Raw genomic sequence first — 18,576 nt, 5'->3', positions numbered from 1 at the left:
GGTGAAACCTCATCTCTACTAAAAATACAAAAATTATCCAGGCATGGTGGCACGTGCCTGTAATCCCAGCTATTCAGGAGGTTGAGGCAGAGAATTGCTTGAACCAGGGAGGCAAAGGTTGCAGTGAGCCGAGATCGCGCCACAGCACTCCAGCCTGGGCGACAGAGCGAGACTCCGTCTCAAGAAAAAAAGCAAAGAAAAAAATACAAAAAAACTAGCTGGGCGTGGTGGCAGGCGCCTGTAGTCCCAGCTACTCGGGAGGCTGAGACAGAAGAATGGCATGAACCCGGGAGGCAGAGCTTGCAGTGAGCTGAGATCACACCACTGCACTCCAGCCTGGGCGACAGAGCGAGACCCCATCTCAAAAAAAAAAAAGAAAGAAAGAAAAGAAAAAGAAAGAGAAAGAAAGAGGTTTTTGCGTATTTAAGTTAAGTTATGATGATGTCATAGGAGTGTCCTAATAGGAGGAGACGGACAGCAACAAAAACACAAAGGAAGATCATCATGGGATGATGGAGGCAAAGACGTAGCCGTAAAAAAAAGCCACAGAACCTCAGGAATTGCTGGCAACCACCAGAAGCTAAGAGACAGTCAATAAAAGCTCCTCCTTAGAGCCTTCAGTGGGAGTATAGCCCTGCCAATCCCTTGACTCCAGGCCTCTGGCCTCCAGAACCGCAAGATAATCCATTTCTGTTGTTTTCGGCCATGCACTTTGTTACAGCAACCACAAGAATCTAATACCTACCCAGGGGCTTTGAAACATCTACGGTTCTCTAGGCACCTTAGGCCAGGAGATGACATTCCTCATACAGAAGAAAGGAAGGGAGGGGGCTCCGGTAGATTTGGGGTACTCCAGGATACCTACCAATAAAACCATGGAGGCCCGGGTCCCAGGGGGCCGCGGGGGGAGCTGGAGATAAGTGGAGGAGGCAGAGGGTGCCTGGGAGGAACGTTGAAATGGAGATGTTTAGAAACTGGCATGTCTCAGTGACAAATAGAGTGGGCGTGTCCATAATTGAAGTGCTTTAGGAGATATTTTGAGGTTCAGAACTGGGCCCTCTCAACTTCCTCAACTACCTGCTCTCCAGCTGTGTGCCACTGTGGGGACACAGAGGGTGATAATAAATGCACCAGCCTGGCAAAACAGCCCCACGAGATGATGGAATTTGCTACTCTCATTCTCAGATTTGCAGTCAGCTGTGGCTATTCTGAGCTACAGTCCCATGATACTCAGACAAAACAGCAGGCAACCAACTTGCAAGGTGAACTGGGGACACAAGGGATATCCAAACCTCTCACCGCACTGTCTTGGCACAGAGTATCCAGGACTACAATCCCCATGATGCTTAAAGAGCAATGGCTGGGCCAGGCGCGGTGTCTCATGCCTGTAATCCCAGTACTTTGGGAGGCTGAGATGGGCAGATCACCTGTCAGCTGGTCAGGAGTTCGAGACCAGCTTGGTCAACATGGTGAAACCTCATCTCTACCAAAAATATAAAAATCAGCTGGACATGGTGGCAGGTGCCTGTAATCCCAGCTACTCGGGAGGCTGAGGCAGGAGAATCGCTTGAACCAGGGAGACAGAGGTTGTAGTGAGCCGTGATCGTGCCACTGCCCTCTAACCTTGGCGACAGAGCAAGACTCCGTCTCAAAAAAAAAAAAAAAAAAAAAAGCAATGGCCGGAGACCAGCCTAGAAAGACAGCCCAGACACCTGATAGGAGATAAAGTTCAAGCTCTCACCTGAGCCCAGCTGAGATCATTATGGACTACAATACCCATGACACCCAGGGAGCAATGGCCTTGAGAATACGGAAAGACAGCCCTGAGGCCTGACGGGAGATGTAGTCCCCTCCTCACTTCTCTGCTCACCTGTGTTCTGGGCTCCTGACTCCAGTGCTGGGGACTCCTGGGGGGCTTTCCTCCCCCAGCCTCAGAGGGAGGTCCTCGGCGGGGAGTGGGGGGTCGGGAGAGGGTCTGGCGTTGGGGGCCCCAATCCAGAGGAGGTCGGACATCAATGCGACTCAGCGGGGTGTGAGGTCGGGCAGGGGGTGCTGTGTCTCCTGAGGGGGCAGGGGGTCGCCGCGCAGGGGCAGAACGGGGACGGGGGAGGCTCAGAGGCGAGGGAGGGCGAGAGAGGGGGGTGAACAGGCTGTGGGAAGGAGAGAATCGGGGAACTGAGTCAACTAGAGCCCTCTCCATCCACCTCCTTACCCATCAAGTCAGCCTCAAGGACATGTCTCACTTCACTGTGTCTTACTGTCCCTCTGTTTTAGAATCCTCCTCTACTGTCCAAATCCTCAGTAATGTCCGCTTTGTGGCATCTTCCCCTCCAGTCTTCTCCCCGACAGGCTGTGACCCCCACGGGAGCCCCAGCAAGTCACACACACACTCAAGCAGAAAGCGCTAAGGCCCCTCCCCAACCAGTTTCCGGCCCGCCCTTCTCTTAGGCCACGCCCCCAACCAAGTTCTCCCTACTCACTCGGGGCTCCTCGCCCTCCGGATCTGGAGTCCAGACTGGAGGTCGGTTGTGGGGCTGGGAGTGAGCAGCCTGGGTCTACCACGACCTCTGGAGAGTCGAGCCACTTCCGGTGATTCTGAGATGCGCCCCTCTTCCCCTCTGCTCACCTCCGGGGGACCACCGGGGCCGCCAGGGCCCTCCCCGGGCTGGGGTCGTGCGGGTGACCTGGGTTGCCCACTAGCGAGTGGACACAGATAAGATATCACTCCTTCAAACTTCGTAACAGCCCTATCCTCTTGTCACAGGTGAGAACACAAGGATGCACCCAAAAAAGGAAAATTGTGCACTATAAATCATCGTCCCCCTTCTTCAGACGGGGAAACTGAGGCCTCCAATGTGAAACTGACCTGTGCGCCAGGCCACAACGTCTATCCAGGTTGCTGGACCCAATACCCGGGAATATGGGATGGACTCAGCCAGGTAGTCCAGTTTACAGCCTGATAATTGGCGCAGGCCATGTCAGAGCCTAAGAGATAGTCTGCATTTTTTTTAAATCTGACACTATCTTTTACCTGGCATTGTTTAGATGGCAGCTCAGGGGACTTCAGAAGGAGCCAATCAGAGAGTGTGGAATATTGATCATTCCTGGGGGCGGGGACGGACAAGGTGGTGGGCGGAACTTAAGGGAGAAAGACTTTTGCTGATTGGAAAAGTTCCCTGGAGGTGGGGCCTAGAAGCCGAGGCGCCTTAGCTAGAAGACTGGTGATTGGACACTCAAGGGGGCAGGACCCCCAAAGGGGAGGAGTTGGGGTGATTAGACTGACTCAGGGTGGAGGGTCAGGAGCATGGCTTGGACCTCTACTCACTAGTCGTCCCCCTCCGCACGGGAGGCCCGGCCCAGCGCCCGTAGCCAGCCCCGCAGGTCTTCTAAGGTGTCAGCGGCCAAAACGTAGGTCCTCATGCCCGGGTGCTCTGCCTGCGGGAAGAGAAGGCTTGGAATCCGGACTCCCGGGCCTTGTAGAAAGGAGGACAGGCCGGGCCGGTGACTCACTCCCGTCCCAGTGCTTTGGGAGGCCGATGCGGGCGGATGGCTTGAGACCAGCCTAGGCAACATAATGAGAGCCCCCCCACCTCCTTCCGCCCCCGTCTCTACAAAAAAATCAAAAAATTAGCCGAACGTGGTGGAGCACACCTGTAGTCCCAGCTACCCGGGAGACTGAGGCGGGAAGACTGCACTTTGCGTCGGTGCACGCCAGCCTGGGTGACAGACCGTCAAGAAAGAAAGGAAAGAGAGAAAGAGGGAAGGGAAGGGAGAGAAAGAAAGAGAGAAAGAAAAAGAAAAAGAGAGAGAGAGAAAGAAAAAGAAAAAGAAAGAAAGAAAGAGAAAGAAAGAAAGAAAAGAAAGAAAAGAAAAAAGAAAAGAAACTTGGCCAGGCGCGGTGGCTCACGCCTGTAATCCCAGCACTTTGGGAGGCTGAAGTGGTTGGATCACCTGAGGTCAGGTGTTCGAGACCAGCCTGGCCAACATGGCAAAACCCCGTCTCTACTAAAAACACAAAAATTTAGCCAGGCGTGGTGGCGTGCGCCTGTAATCCCAGCTACTCCAGAGGCTGAGGCAGGAGAATCCGTTGAACCCAGGAGGCGGAGGTTGCAGTGAGCTGAGATAGCACCACTGCACTCCAGCCTGGGTGACAGAGTGAGACTCTGTCTCAAAAAACAAACAAAAAAAAAAACTAAAACAAAACAAAAGGAGGATGCAATTGACACTTGTCAAGACCTTTTATCTCCAGTAATGGATACTCCAGTGCTTGTTGGGACTTGGAGTTTCCTCGACAGATATCTACCCACCCTCGTCTCCAGTTCCCATCGCCTGGTACACAACACGGATGGACAGACTCACAGTGAAGGTGAAGCGCCGCCCTCGGGGGGCTCCCGGCCCATCTGGCCTAATATTGTAGCTGGGGAGCAGGACGCTGCCCAGGACACTCTCCTCGCGGCTGTCTGCAAAGAGGGGCTGGGGTCAAGGATCACACAGGGATCAGGAGGTCAAGACGCTAGAGAGAAGGGCAGATGGAGGGGCCCTCCCACCCCAAGCCAGCCAGCCACTGACCCTTGTAATAAAAGAGGCAATGGCCGGAGAGGACGAACCAGCGGCGTTTCCAGAGACGGAGCCCCGAGCTGTCCTGGGGAGAGAGATGGGAGGAGGGGCCTGAGTAAAGGGAAACAGAAAAAGGAGATGAAGGCAGTGACAATGGGGACAGACAGCCAGAGAGAGAAAGAAACTTGGAGAGAGAAGAACAGAGACATAAAGTAGGGATCAAGGGAGTGGGATGACGCCGAGCACAATGGTTCACGCCTGTAATCCCAGCACTTTGAGAGGCCAAGGCGGGCGGATCACTCGATTCCAAGAGTTTGAGACCAGCTAGGGTAACATGGTGAAACCCCGTCTCTACTAAAAAAACAAAAATTAGCTGGGTGTGGTGGCACGTGCCTGTAGTCCCAGCTACTCGGGAGGCTGAGGAGGGAGGATTACTTGAGCCTGGGAGTGGGGTGGAGGTACAGGAGAAAGATCCAGAGAGAGAGAAGAGACAGAGAGTTTGGGCCAATGGAGTGGATAAGAAGGAGAGCTGGAAGCCCTCTGAACATAATAGAATAGAATAGAATCCCTACTTCTATTTCAAGTGTGGTGGTTGAGCTGACATAGATTCTGGACTCCCTCACTTTCTTTTCTTTTTTCTTTTTTTTTTTTTTTTTTTTTTAGACGGTCTTGCTCTGTAGCTCAAGCTGGAGTGCAGTGGTGCAATCTCAGCTCATAGCAACCTCCGCCTCACAGGTTCAAATGAATGTGTCTCCTGCCTCAGCCTCCTGAGTAGCTGGGATTACAGGCACGCACCACCACACCCAGCTAATTTTTGTAATTTTAGTAGAGACAGGGTTTCACCATATTGGCCAGGCTTGTCTCGAACTCCTGACCTTGTGATCCACATGCCTCAACCTCCCAAAGTGCTGGGATTACAGGTGTGAGCCATTGTGCCCAGCCCATGTACTGCTTCACAGGGAGTTTTGAGTTTGAAGGTGCATAAGAATCACCAGGAAGGTGTTTTAACACACCAAAACACAGATTCTGAGGCCCCATCCCCAGAGTTCCTGATTTGGCAAATCTGGGATGGGACCTCATCATTTGCATTTCTAGCAAGTTCCCAGGTAACGCTGATGCTGCTGGTCCGGGGACCACACTTTGAGAACCACTGCTCTGCTGCTCCTCCTGTCTTTCTCCCCTGGCCTCACTCGACACCAAGGTTTTAGCTGCTGCAGGCTTTTTCCTTTTGGATGCGATCTGCCTCCAGATATATATATATATCTATTTTGACATGGAGTCTCTATCATCCAGGCTGGACTGCAATGGCGCAACCTTGGCTCACTGCAACCTTCGCCTCCCAGATTCAAATTTTCCTTGTCTCAGCCTCCCAAGTAGTTGGGATTACAGGCGCCCACCACCGTGCCCGGCTAATTTTTGTATTTTTTAGTAGAGACAGGGTTTCGCCATGTTGACCAGGCTGGTCTTGAACTCCTGACCTCAGGTGATCCGCCCGCCTCAGCCTCCCAAAGTGCTTGAATTACCGGCATGACCCACTATGCCCAGCCAGCTCAAATGTCACTTCAGAGATAATTTTCCCTCACAAGTGTCAGATTGAAGCTCTCCTCTCTCAGCCACGTTCAAACACATCATATTCCATTTTTTTGTTTGTTTTTTTTGTTTTTTGTTTTTGAGACAGGGTCTCACTCTGTCACCCAGGCTGGTGTGCAGTGATATTAACACAGTTCACTGCAGCCTCAGCCTCCTGGGCTTCAGCAATCCTCCTGCCTTAGCCTCCCCAGTAGCTGGGACTATAGGCACACACCACCACGCTAGGTTGTTTTTGTTTGTTTGTTTGTTTTTTGTTTTTTGTGTGTGTGTGTGTGTATTTGTTGTAGAGATGAAGTTTCTTCATGTTGCCCAGGCTAGTCTAGAATTCCTAAGCTCAAGTGATCTTCCCGTCTTGGCCTCCCAAAGTGCTGGGGTTACGCCACTGAACCTGGCCCCTATGTTACTTCTTCGTAGCCCTTCCTGTGATCTGAAATGACCAAGTCCATTTATCTATTTACTAATTTATTATCCACCCATGCTCCACCCAATCTGGAATGTAATATAAATACTTGTTTGTGTTATTTGCATGGTGTGTGCCCTGGGATTGGCAACACTGTAAGTGTTCAAGAAGTAGTCAAGAAAGAATGAATGAATGGGCCAGGCGCGGTGGCTCACGCCTATAATCCCAGCATTTTAGGGAGCCGAGGCGGGTGGATCACTTGAGGTCGGGAGTTTGAGACCACCCTGGCCAACATGGTAAAACCCCATCTCTACTGAAAATACAAATATTAGCTAGGCGTGGTGGCGCATGCCTGTAAGCCCAGCTACTCGGGAAGCTGAGGCATGAGAATCGCTTGAACTGGAGGCCAGAGGTTGCACTGAGCCGAGATCACACCACTGCCCTCCAGCCTGGGCGACAGAAAGAGACTCTGTCTTAAAAATAAATAAATAAATAAACAAACAAACACACAATGACAGAATAAGGGGAGGGGCAGTGATAGCAAGAAAAAGAAAGCCTATTTGGGGACTTGGAAGGAGAGAGACAGAGGACAGCCGGGGCACAGACTTCAGTGTCCTTTTCCTTCTCCTACTGATCCCACCTGCTTATGAAGCCAGCCTCGGATGTGCACGGGAAGGTTGGGATCCCTCCTGAGCGCATTGCCTCTCTTCCCAAAGGCGTGGACCTTGTTTACTGCCCGGGTGGGCTTCTGAGGAGAGAGGGGACAGAAGTGAACAGGGAGAACCTAGAATGGTCCTGGGAGGGGGTGAGGGTGGACAAAGGCAACCGTAGACTCTCCCTTGGCTGCCCTGAGAAATGGGTCAAGGGCCAGCCGGGCGCGGTGGCTCACGCCTGTAATCCCAGCACTTTGGGAGGCCGAGACGGGCGGATCACGAGGTCAGGAGATCGAGATCATCCTGGCTAACACAGTGAAACCCCGTCTCTACTAAAAATATAAAAAAATTAGCTGGGCGTGGTGGCGGGCCCCTGTAGTCCCAGCTACTCGGGAGGCTGAGGCAGGAGAATGGAGTGAACCCAGGAGGCGGAGCTTGCAGTGAGCCAAGATCGCGCCACTGCACTCCAGCCTGGGCAACAGAGCAAGACTCTAACATTTGGAGGCCGAGGGGGGGATCACGAGGTCAGAGATCGAGACCAGGTGAAACCCTCTTTATAAAATACAAAAATTGCCGGGCTGGTGGCGGGCCTGTATCCCAGTACCGGAGAGGCTGAGGCAGAAAAGGGTGAACCGGAGGCGGAGTTGCAGTGACCGCGGGCCATGATCCACCTGGTGACAGATGTCAAAAAAAAAAAAAAAAAAAAAAAGACGTTTTTTTTTTTTTTTTTTTGACAAGTGCAGTGGTTGAAACCTGCACTTACCTCCTGAATCAGGTGACCCTCAGCCTCACCTCCCATGTAGTGGGACCACAGGAGTCCACCATGCCAGTAATTTAGGTCTCACTTTCTTGCCCAGGCTGGGAGAGACTCTTTTTTTTTTTTCTTTTGAGACAGAGTCTCGCTCTGTCGCCCAGGCTGGAGTGCAGTGGCGCCATCTTGGCTCACTGCAACCTCCGCCTCTCGGGTTCAAGTGATTCTCCTGCCTCAGCCTCCCAAGTAGCTGAGATTGCGGGCACGTGCCACCATGCCTGGCTAATTTTTGTATTTTTAGCAGAGATGGGTTTTTGCCATGTCGGTCTGGCTGGTCTCGAACTCCTGACCTCAGGTGATCCACCCGCCTCAGCCTCTTAAAGTGCTGGGGTTACAGGCGTGAGCCACTGCGCCGGGCCGAGACTCTTTTTTTGATGGGCGGAGGGAGTTGTTCAGAGGCAAGGAAGAGGCTGTAGGGAAGCAATTTGGGGATCGAGGGTCCACTACCAAGAAGCAGATGCCCTTGGCCACCAGAGCCAGAGCTGTTGTAGGTCCTTTGGGATCTGAACTGGGACTATGGGCTGGGAGGTCCCCATAATCGGGGGGAACTCTCACGCTGAGTCTCCGGTGAATCAAAGGATGCCCTGGTGCCCTGCAGTCACACCCCTTAGCAACCAAGTCCAAGGAGAGGAAGCCTCAAATCCCTCTATCCTGCCCGGATGGAGCCTCATCTCCCAATGCCCACAGATATCTCAGCCATCCTTAGCCAGGTCCTGACAATATGCCCTTCCTTGGAAGTGGTGGTACTGACCAAGGCTGAGATCAGAGCTCTGGGCTCTGAACTTGAGAAACAATATGTGTGGAATGGCAGGAGGAAAAAGAAATGAGTGTCTCCCTAGGCTTTTGGCTGGGATGCCGATTTGGGATGCAAGTATCTGGAGGCCCCTTGGGTCTTATTGTCGAGAAGGGTCTTTCCTTATAGGATTTCAGACTGGATGACGAGAGATAGGACACCAAGTTCTGGCACTAATCAAGAGCAGCCACTACTTCTCAGAACTCGAGGGGCCTCATGGCTGGGGAGCGGCTTTATCTTAGCAACCAGGGTCAAGGGAGGTTGTTACTCTGGTTTAGAATTAGGAAAATACAAAGGGTGGGGACAGAGCTGGGAGTGCCTCTGAATTCCTAGCTGCGGCTGGTAGGCAATTTGGGACCTTACTATGTCTGGCAGACCCCGTTGCTAAGGATCTTTGTCCTTAACAACCAGAGTCCTTGGGGAAACAGAGGGATGGGCGGCCCAGAGCCCCACCTTCCTCCCCATCCCCACCAGGAAGCTCAAACCTTGGGGCTCAGGCTGCTGAGTGAGGAGATGGTGGAGGCGCTGCTGGCCAGGCTAAGGCTGCTGCGAGGTCGGCTCCCCTCCATCAAGGGCTGGGAGAGAAAGAAAGGGGCTGTGTCTCTGCAGTGACGGGTGCGGGACAGAGATGGGGTCAGGGGCTTGGAGGTCGGAGGAGGCTGCAGAGAAAGAGCCTGTTGTTTCGGGACTGGGGGGCTGGGGGAGGCCATGGCCCGTGACCACATACCAAGAGTGGTGCCAAGGGAGGTAGGCGGCCCTGGCAGCTGCGGGAGGGGGCAGCTGTCTGCAGCCCGGGCCAGAGAATAGGGGCTCCTTTATTCCTGCCCACTGCACTCAGGCCAGGAATTTGACCCTCTCTGTGCTTAAGGACCCCTCATTCCCTGCCTCCTTCCGGCTGCCCCAGGCTACCTGTCTCCCGCCCTCCCACACGCACCCGCAAACCATCCCTGCCAACTCCCCAAGCCAAGCCCTGTGGCACCAGGAATGTGAACCCAGAGAGCCCCTCCCAGCCCAGCCAGGGAACTTACCCAGCTCTGGGGTCCCAGTGACAGGGGCAAGAGGACGGTGTGGGTGCTGTGGCACCCAGGCAGTCTCCCGCCTCCTTTGTCTCTTAGCTGCTGTCTCTCATAGTTCTCAATCTCTCTCCTCACCTGCTCACTCACACTTTCTGTCTCTTTGTCTCCTGTCTCGTACGGTCTCTCTCTCTCTCTCTCTCTCTTCCTTTTACACTATCTCTCTCCCCAGTCTCACTTTCTGTATGTCTCTCTGATCTCTGTCTCTTCCAGTCTCTCTCTCACTCATTCTCTCCCTCTCTCTCTCTCTCCAATCTTTCTGTTTCTGTCCAAATCTTTTATTGCCAGACTCACAGGGTCTCTTCCTTAAGTCTCTATCTCATTGGCTCTCTCTCTCTCTCTCTCTCTCTCTCTGTCATCCTGTGTCCTCTCTCCTTCACACTCAGTCTCTTCCTCTTTCTCTCTCTGGCTCTCCACGTCTGCCGTTTCCTCCCCTTTCTCTTTCCGATTTCCCTTCTCACTTTCTCCCTTCCTCCCTCTCCCAGTTTCTCTTTCCCCTCTGCTGGTCTTTCCCTGCCTCTGCCAGCCGCCCACGCTGCTGTTCTCCCCTCCCAATCCCGGCTGTCCCCGCCCCTTCTGGCCACCCCACTACAGCCTGACCCCTGGCTCAGCTGCCCCCACAGCTGAGGGGAGGGGCTTGGGCCCCCCAATTCCCGGGTCTCCTAAGGACCAAGGTTGGGACTTTCTCAGAGTTTGGAGAGTTGGACCTCAGGCCTGCACTCCAGGGCGTCCGTGGGTTTGCTGCTGTGGTTGGGGACCTGGGCCACTGGTGTCCTAAACGGAGGAGGCTTGTGTCTTGCAAGGGGTGGGGACTCAGACTTCCAAAGCCCTGGAGGGAATGGGTTAGGGATCCAGACTCCTGGGTGCCCGAGAAGGTCTGAGCTAGGAGTCAGGACTCCTGAGTCGTGAATGAGCTGGGGGTCTGGAAACATGGCTGTGCTTGGAAGGGGCCAAGGATTGTTTGTCCAGGTCCGCTAGGGAGAAAAGGGGATGGTCCCAGTAGGGCAGGGTGAAATGGAGAGTTCCAAACCTCCACCTCATATCCAGGTGAGAATTCTCTTCTAGACTGAGGACAGCTCCCTCAGGAGAGAGACATGATTCCTTGGTATATTTTGAGGAACAAGATTATGCATCCGTAGGTAGGGGAGGAGAGCTGGGGGCTGGAACTGTCACCCCGGGCCTGGAACTTGTAGCAGAAGCACCCCCACTCGCACAAAGAGTGCCACCCAGGCGGAATTGCGGTTTGCGGAGGCAGAGCTATTGCCCGAGTCTGAAGCAGATGAAACCCAGGAGTGGAGCCTCGTGCCTGTGACCGGGAAGGAATCCGAACTTTTGGTTTAACTGCCATTCACCATGCATCTGTTGAGTACCTACTGTGTGCAGGAACTGTCTGTTGCAGCCATTGAGAAGAAAGCAGTGAGCCCTGGCTGGGTGCAATGGCTCACGCCTGTAATCCCAGCACTTTGGGAGGCCAAGGCAGGAGGATCGCTTGAGACCAGGAGTTCAAGACCAGCCTGGGCATCATAGCGAGACCCTGTCTCTGTTTCGAAAATGAATTTTTTTTTTTTTTTGAGACAGAGTTTCGCTCTTTTGCCAAGCTGGAGTGCAGTGGCGTGATCTCGGCTCACTGCAACCTCTGCCTCCTGCGTTCAAGCGATTCTCCTGACTTAGCCTCCTGAGTAGCTGGAACTACAGGTGCACGCCACCGCACCTGGCCTAAATTAATTAATTTTTTTTTTTGAGAGGGAGTCTCGCTCTGTCGCCCAGGCTGGAGTGCAGTGGCACGATCTCAGCTCACTACAACCTCTGCCTCCCAGGTTCACGCCATTCTCCTGCCTCAGCCTCCAGAGTAGCTGGGACTACAGGCACCCGCCACCACGCCTGGCTAATTTTTTTTGTATTTTTAGTAGAGACTGGGTTTCACCGTGTTAGCCAGGATGGTCTTGATCGCCTGACCTCCTGATCCACCTGCCTCGGCCTCCCACAGTGCTAGGATTACAGGCGTGAGCCACCGCGCTCGGCCTAATTAATTTTTTTTGAAAAGCATTGAGCCCAGCAAAGTGCCTGATCTCATAGTGCTTACATCCTCATTCTCATTTGCAAGGAATCTAGACCCTGCTGTGACTATCTTGGTCAAGTGGCTTCATTTCCAAGCCTGTTTCCCCATCTGTGAAATGGGAACAATGACACCCTCGCACACGGGGAGGAAACCAACCACATGTGAAAATAGGAGACTCTAGCCGGGTGTGGTGGCGAGCTCCTGTACTCCCAACTACTCGGGAGGCTGAGGCAGGAGAATTGCTTGAACCCGGGAGGTGGAGGTTGCAGTGAGCCAAGATCGCACCATTGCACTCCAGCCTGGGTGACAGAGTGAGACACCGTCTCAAAAAAAAAAAAAAAAAAAAAATGAAAGAAAAGAAAAAAAAAAGAAAATGGGAGACTCTAGGCTGGGGCCTGCGGGCTAAATTGGGGTAGGAGGCCGGGCACGGTGGCTCACACCTGTAATTCCAGCACTTTGGGAAGCCAAGGCGGGCAGATCACCTGAGGTCAGGAGTTCAAGACCAGCCCGGTCGGCCGAGCGAGGTGGCTCACGCCTGTAATCCCAGCACTTTGGGAGGCTGAGGCGGACAGATCACGAGGTCAGGAGATCAAGACCATCCTGGCTAACACGGTGAAACCCTGTCTCTACTAAAAATACAAAAAAATTAGCCAGGTGTGGTGGCGGGCGCCTGTAGTCCCAGCTACTTGGGAGGCTGAGGCAGCAGAATGGCGAGAACCAGGGAGGAAGAGCTTGCAGTGAGCTGAGATCATGCCACTGCACTCCAGCCTGGGCGACAGAGCAAGACTCTGTCTCAAAAAAAAAAAAAAAAAAAAAAAAAGACCAGCCTGGTCAACGTGGCGAAACACTGTTTCTACTAAAAATACAAAAATTTCCCAGGCATTGTGGCCCCATGCCTATAATCCCAGCTACTCCAGAGGCTCAGGCAGGAGAATCACTGGAACCCAGGAGGTGGAGGTTGCAGTGAGCCCAGATGGCGCCACTGAACTCCAGCCTGGGCGACAGAGTGAGACACCGTCTCAAAAAATAAATAAATAGGCTGGGTGCAGTGGCTCATGCCTATAATCCTAACACTTTGGGAAACCGAGGCAGGCAGATTGCCTGAGCTCAAGAGTTCGAGACCAGCCTGGGGAACATGGCGAAACCCTGTCTCTACTAAAAATAACAAAAAATTAGCTGAGTGTGGTAGTGCATGCCTGTAATCCCAGCTACTCGGAGGCTGAGAAGGGAGAATCGCTTGAGCCTGGAAGATGGAGGTTGCAGTGAGCCGAGATCGCGCCACTGCACTCCAGCCTTGGTGACAGAGCGAGACTCCATCTCAAAAAAAAAATAAAAAATAAAAAATAATAATAATTAATAAATAAATAGGCCTGGAGTGGTGGCTCACGCCTGTAATCCCAGCACTTTGGGAGGCCAAGGCAGGCAGAACACCTGAGGTCAGGAGTTTGAGACTAGCCTAGCAAACATGGTGAAATCCCGTCTCAGAAAAATAAATAAATAAATAAATAGGCCGGGCGCGGTGACTCACGCCTGTAATCCAGCACTTTGGGACGCCAAGGCGGGCAGATCCCCTGACGTCAGGAGTTCGAGACCAGCCTGACCAACATGGAGAAACTACGTCTCTACTAAAAAAATACAAAATTAGCCGGGCATGGTGGCACATGCCTGTAATCCCAGATACTCGGGATACTGAGGCAGGAGAATCGCTTGAACCCCGGAGGCGGAGATTTCGGTGAGCCGAGATCGCCCCTTTGCATTCCAGCCTGAGCAACAAGAGCAAAACTCCGCCTCAAAATAACTAACTAAGTAAATAAATAAATACATTGGGGTGGGAAGGCATTGGCCCTGAGCTAAGAGAGGGCTCGCTGCTGAAGCAGGGCCACGCATTTGATTGACAGTTCGCTTGTTGGGGGGGCGTGGTCACGCTCGGAAACTCCGCGGTGACTTTGCAAAGGCTGGAATCTCCGCGAGAAGTCCCGTCTTACTTCCACTTCCCACCCTTCGGGTTGTGGTCTCGAAACCCCGCCTCTCTTCGTGACGTCAGCACGCCGGGCGCGGTAGACTATAAAAGCCTCGTGGCCATTGTGTGCGCTGCTCTTATCGGTGCCAATCCCAGTTGTTATCGTGTGCAAGACGCCGCACGACCCCGCGCCCGCTTGTCGCCACTGCACTTGAGGCAGCCGGAGATCCTCTGAGTTCCCCGGAGCCCGACGCGTGAGGGTGAGATGAACGCGCTGGCCTCCCTAACTGTCCGGACCTGTGATCGCTTCTGGCAGACCGAGCCGGCGCTCCTGCCCCCGGGGTGACGCGCAACCCCCAGCCAGTGAGTAAGGGGTCGGAACGCCTGGGTCCCCACGGGGCTGGGGGCCCGGATTTAGAAAGGAGAAGGGGTTGGGAGCCTGGAGTCCTGAGCCTGAGGGAGGAGGGATCTGGAAGCCAGATTCTTGGGTCCCCCGTGAAGGAATCATCTGGCAAGTGGGGGGTCGAGTCAGAATGTTTCAGCCTGCGAGGGAGGAGGGTGTGAGGGTTTGATTTGTCAATCTTCAGCAGGATGAGCGAGCTAGGGACTATGACTTTGTCGCCAAGGGAAGCAAGTAAAATAATTTTGTTCTTGGTTCTTGGGACTGGGACTTCTGCGTCTGAAGAAAGAGAGGGCTGGGGGCTTGGACCCTTGGATCTAAGGAAGAACTAGGGTTCAGACTCCTGGCTATTGAGAGATAAGAACAGAGCCAAGGGACAGAGATGGGCGTGGCTGAGATCAGAAAGGAATTTGGGACTCTCGCGTTGCTATTTACAATAGTTGTGTTACTATTTCTGTTACTATGACTCATAGTCATGCCCGGATGCCATCCCCTAAATGGCCTCTAAACTTTGTTTTTTTCCTCCCCCTTTTCCAGCCCAGACACATGGCCCCAGGCCAAGCACTCCATCAGGCTACCCCATGGAGGGATGCCCACCCTTTCTGCCTCCTGTCCCCAGTGATGGGCCTCCTCAGCCGAGCCTGGAGCCGCCTGAGGGGCCTGGCACCTCCAGAGCCCTGGCTGGTGGAAGCAGTAAAAGGAGCAGCTCTGGTAGAAGCTGGCCTGGAGGGAGAAGCTAGGACTCCTCTGGCAAACCCCCACACCCCTTGGGGCAGACACCCTGAAGAGGAGGCTGAAGACGGTGGAGGCCCTGGAGAGGACAGAGAAACACTGGGCCTGAAAACCAGCAGTTCCCTTCCTGAAGCCTGGGGACTTTTGGATGATGATGATGACAGGTATAGTGAGCGAGAAGCAACCAGTGTCCCTAGAGGGCAGGGAAGTCAATTTGCAGATGGCCAGCGTGTTCCCCTGTCTCCCAGCCCTCTGATAAGGACTCTGCAAGGTTCTGATAAGAACCCAGGGGAGGAGAAAGCTGAGGAAGAGGGAGTTGCTGAAGAGGAGGGAGTTAACAAGTTCTCTTATCCACCATCACACCGGGAGTGTTGTCCAGCAGTGGAGGAGGAGGATGATGAAGAAGCTGTAAAGAAAGAAGCTCGCAGAGCTTCTACTTCTGCCTTGTCTCCAGGATCCAAGCCCAGCACTTGGGCGTCTTGCCCAGGGGAGGAAGAGAATCAAGCCACGGAGGACAAAAGAAGAACAGAAAGAAGTAAAGGAGCCAGGAAGACCTCCGTGTCCCCCCCATCTTCAGGCTCTGACCCCAGGTCCTGGGAGTATCGTTCAGGAGAGGCGTCCGAGGAGAAGGAGGAAAAGGCACACGAAGAAGCTGGGAAAGGAGAAGCTGCTCCAGGGCCGCACTCCTCAGCCCCCGCCCCGAGGCCCCAGCTCAAGTCCTGGTGGTGCCAACCCAGTGATGAAGAGGAGGGTGAGGTCAAGGCTTTGGGGGCAGCTGAGAAGGATGGCGAAGCTGAGTGTCCTCCCTGCATCCCCCCGACAAGTGCCTTCCTGAAGGCCTGGGTGTATTGGCCAGGAGAGGACACAGAGGAAGAGGAAGATGAGGAAGAAGATGAGGACAGTGACTCTGGATCAGATGAGGAAGAGGGAGAAGCTGAGGCTTCCTCTTCCACTCCTGCTACAGGTGTCTTCTTGAAGTCCTGGGTGTATCGACCAGGAGAGGACACGGAGGAGGAGGAAGCTGAGGACGGTGATACAGGATCAGCTGAGGATGAAAGAGAAGCTGAGATTTCCACTTCCACGCCCCCTGCAAGTGCTTTCTTGAAGGCCTGGGTCTATCAGCCAGGAGAGGACACGGAGGAGGAGGAGGAAGCTGAGGACAGTGATACAGGATCAGCAGAGGATGAAAGAGAAGCTGAGACTTCTGCTTCCACACCCCCTGCAAGTGCTTTCTTGAAGGCCTGGGTGTATCGGCCAGGAGAGGACACGGAGGAGGAGGAAGATGAGGATGCAGATAGTGAGGGTAATGAAGATGATTCAGAAGCAGCCGTGGGAGAAGCTGAGTCAGACCCACATCCCTCCCACCTGGACCAGAGTGTCCACTTCAGGGGCTGGGTATATCGACCTAGAAAGGAGACAGAGGAAGAGAAAGCTGCTGAGGACTGGGGAGAAGCTGAGCCCTGCCCCTTCCGAGTGGCCATCTATGTACCTGGAGAGAAGCCACCGCCTCCCTGGGCTCCTCCTAGGCTGCCGCTCCGACTGCAAAGGCGGCTCAAGCGCCCAGAAACCCCTACTCATGATCCGGACCCTGAGACTCCCCTAAAGGCCAGAAAGGTGGGTGCTGAGAGCCCAGATTCTTTTTTTTTTTTAATTGAGTCAGAGTCTTGTGCTGTCACCCAGGCTGGAGTGCAGTGGCGCGATCTTGGCTCACTGCCAACCTCTGCCACCCGAGTTCAGGTGATTCTCGTGCCTCAGTCTCTGGAGTATCTGGGATTACAGGCTCATGACACCATGCCCAGCTAATTTTTTTTTTTTGTATTTTTAGTAGAGACGGGGGTTTCACCATGTTGGCCAGGCTGGTCTCGAACTCCTGACATCACGTGATCCACCCACCTCAGCCTCCCAAAGTGCTGGGATTACAGGCATGAGCTACCACGTCTGGCCGAGAGCCCAGATTCTTGAGTCTTAGAGAGGAAGGGGTCTGGAGGTTGAGACTTCTGGGTCCCTGTGTGTTGCAGAGGGTTGCATGTCATCTCCATGGAGAAGGTTGTGTACACTGTTAGGCAATCCCTTGTAAGAGGCCAGGCCCCTGGGGGAGGGTTGTTACGCAATCCCTTCTAAGATTGCTGTTACGCAATCCCTTGTAAAAGGCCAGGCTCACAGCAGCCCCAGGAAACCACCTCTGCCTTCAGTGAGTCAGATGGAGAATCCCATGACAGTGACAGGCAAGTGACTAGCCAGATAGAAAGCATTTTTGTGTAATAACTAATTTTTGTTTGCTTCTCTCTCTCTCTTCCCCGCCCTCCCCATCTGGATTCCTGTGGCTGTGTGCATCTCCTGCCTGTGTCCGCATGTCTGCCCGCAGGTGCACTTCTCCGAGACGGTCACTGTCCATTTCCTGGCTGTCTGGGCAGGGCCGGCCCAGGCCGCCCGCCAGGGCCCCTGGGAGCAGCTTGCTCGGGATCGCAGCCGCTTCGCACGCCGCATCGCCCAGGCCCAGGAGGAGCTGAGCCCCTGCCTCACCCCTGCTGCCCGGGCCAGAGCCTGGGCACGCCTCAGGAACCCACCTTTAGCCCCCTTCCCTGCCCTCACCCATACCTTGCCTTCCTCCTCTGTCCCTTCGCCCCCAGTCCAGACCACGCCCTTGAGCCAAGCTGTGGCCACACCCTCCCGCTCCTCTCCTTGTGCAGCAGCGGCTCCCCTGGACCTCAGTGGGAGGCGTGGCTAAGACCAACTGGTTTGCCTATAATTTATTAACTATTTATTTTTTCTAAGTGTGGGTTTATATAAGGAATAAAGCCATTTGATTTGTAGCGAGCAGCGTCTGTATGTGTGTCAGAAACTGACAGCATTCTATTTACAGGTCCCTGAGGTAGCTGGGAAGAGAATAGCATAAAACAAAGCATTTCAATGGCGGATAAACTGCTTTTCCTCAAATTTGCTTCCACTCATCCTGAGGCTTCTTTTGAACCTAACAGCTGGTGGGTTTTATAGTGTTTTGTTTTTTTTTTTTTGAGACTGAGTCTCTCTCTGTTGCCCAGGCTGAAGTGCAGTGGTGCAATCTCAGCTCACCACAACCTCTGCCTCCTGGGTTCAAGGGATTCTCCTGCCTCAGCCTCCTGAGTAGTTGGGATTACAGGCATGAGCCATCATGCCCAGCTAATTTTTATATTTTTAGTAGAGGAGTTTCACCATGTTGGACTCCTGACCTCGTGATCCGCCCACCTCAGTCTCCCAAAATGCTGGGATTATGGGCGTGAGCCACTATGCTCACCTCTACCTCTAATTTTTAATTTTTTTTTTTTTTTTTTTTGAGACCGAGTCTCGCTGTGTCGCACAGCCTGGGGTGCAGTGGCGTGATCTCGGCTCACAGCAACCCCTGGGTTCAAGAAATTCTCCTGCCTCAGCCTCTCTAGTACCTGGGATTACAGGCGTGCGCTACCACGCAGGGCTACTTTTTGTATTAATCTACCTCTAGACCTTCACAGAATGCAGGCTCCTCTCATCCTCCTAACCTAATGGCCTTTCATTAGCTTTACAAAAGCAGC

The 18,576-nt window shown here is 53.5% G+C and overlaps 2 protein-coding genes across 5 annotated transcripts in view; one reads left to right on the top strand and one right to left on the bottom strand.

Moving 5' to 3' along the window:
- The window catches only part of PLEKHA4 (pleckstrin homology domain containing A4), a 28,078-nt gene extending 17,692 nt beyond the window's left edge, over positions 1–10,386 (bottom strand). For 2 of the 3 annotated variants that reach the window (XM_032169243.2, XM_032169246.2), the window contains exons 1-9: positions 9,833–10,386; positions 9,290–9,379; positions 7,188–7,295; positions 4,570–4,642; positions 4,360–4,460; positions 3,326–3,435; positions 2,481–2,696; positions 1,871–2,150; positions 866–940 (exon numbers count right to left, since the gene is read on the bottom strand). In XM_032169243.2, coding sequence (XP_032025134.1) covers positions 866–940; positions 1,871–2,150; positions 2,481–2,696; positions 3,326–3,435; positions 4,360–4,460; positions 4,570–4,642; positions 7,188–7,295; positions 9,290–9,373 — 1,047 coding nt within the window. In that variant the 5' untranslated portion in view covers positions 9,374–9,379; positions 9,833–10,386. Of the gene's footprint in view, positions 1–865; positions 941–1,870; positions 2,151–2,480; positions 2,697–3,325; positions 3,436–4,359; positions 4,474–4,569; positions 4,643–7,187; positions 7,296–9,289; positions 9,380–9,832 lie in introns of those variants that run through there. The other variant, XM_032169244.2, reaches the window with a different exon arrangement.
- Positions 10,387–14,021: 3,635 nt separating this feature from the next.
- Positions 14,022–17,841, top strand: PPP1R15A (protein phosphatase 1 regulatory subunit 15A). Of its 2 annotated transcripts, none has more exons than XM_032169242.2 (3): positions 14,022–14,259; positions 14,834–16,331; positions 17,394–17,841. In XM_032169242.2, exons 2-3 carry the CDS (start codon positions 14,843–14,845, stop codon positions 17,783–17,785), a joined length of 1,881 nt encoding a protein of 626 aa, XP_032025133.1. In that variant the 5' UTR covers positions 14,022–14,259; positions 14,834–14,842; the 3' UTR covers positions 17,786–17,841. The 2 variants fall into 2 exon arrangements, with proteins under 2 accessions (XP_032025133.1, XP_032025132.1); XM_032169241.2 differs by having other exon boundaries at positions 14,834–16,642.
- Positions 17,842–18,576: the final 735 nt, after the last annotated feature.

Source organism: Hylobates moloch, unplaced genomic scaffold (assembly GCF_009828535.3).
Source record: "Hylobates moloch isolate HMO894 unplaced genomic scaffold, HMol_V3 SCAFFOLD_12, whole genome shotgun sequence".
NCBI classification, from domain to species: domain Eukaryota; kingdom Metazoa; phylum Chordata; class Mammalia; order Primates; family Hylobatidae; genus Hylobates; species Hylobates moloch.
This window is presented reverse-complemented; position numbering and strand designations above follow the sequence as displayed.

Bases quoted from the DNA above. Each gene is read 5' to 3' on its own strand.
- PPP1R15A (XM_032169241.2), top strand. From the start codon at position 14,843: ATGGCCCCAGGCCAAGCACTCCATCAGGCTACCCCATGGAGGGATGCC. The intron at 16,643-17,393 runs GTGGGTGCTGAG...GTCTGCCCGCAG, and splicing joins CTCCCCTAAAGGCCAGAAAG to GTGCACTTCTCCGAGACGGT.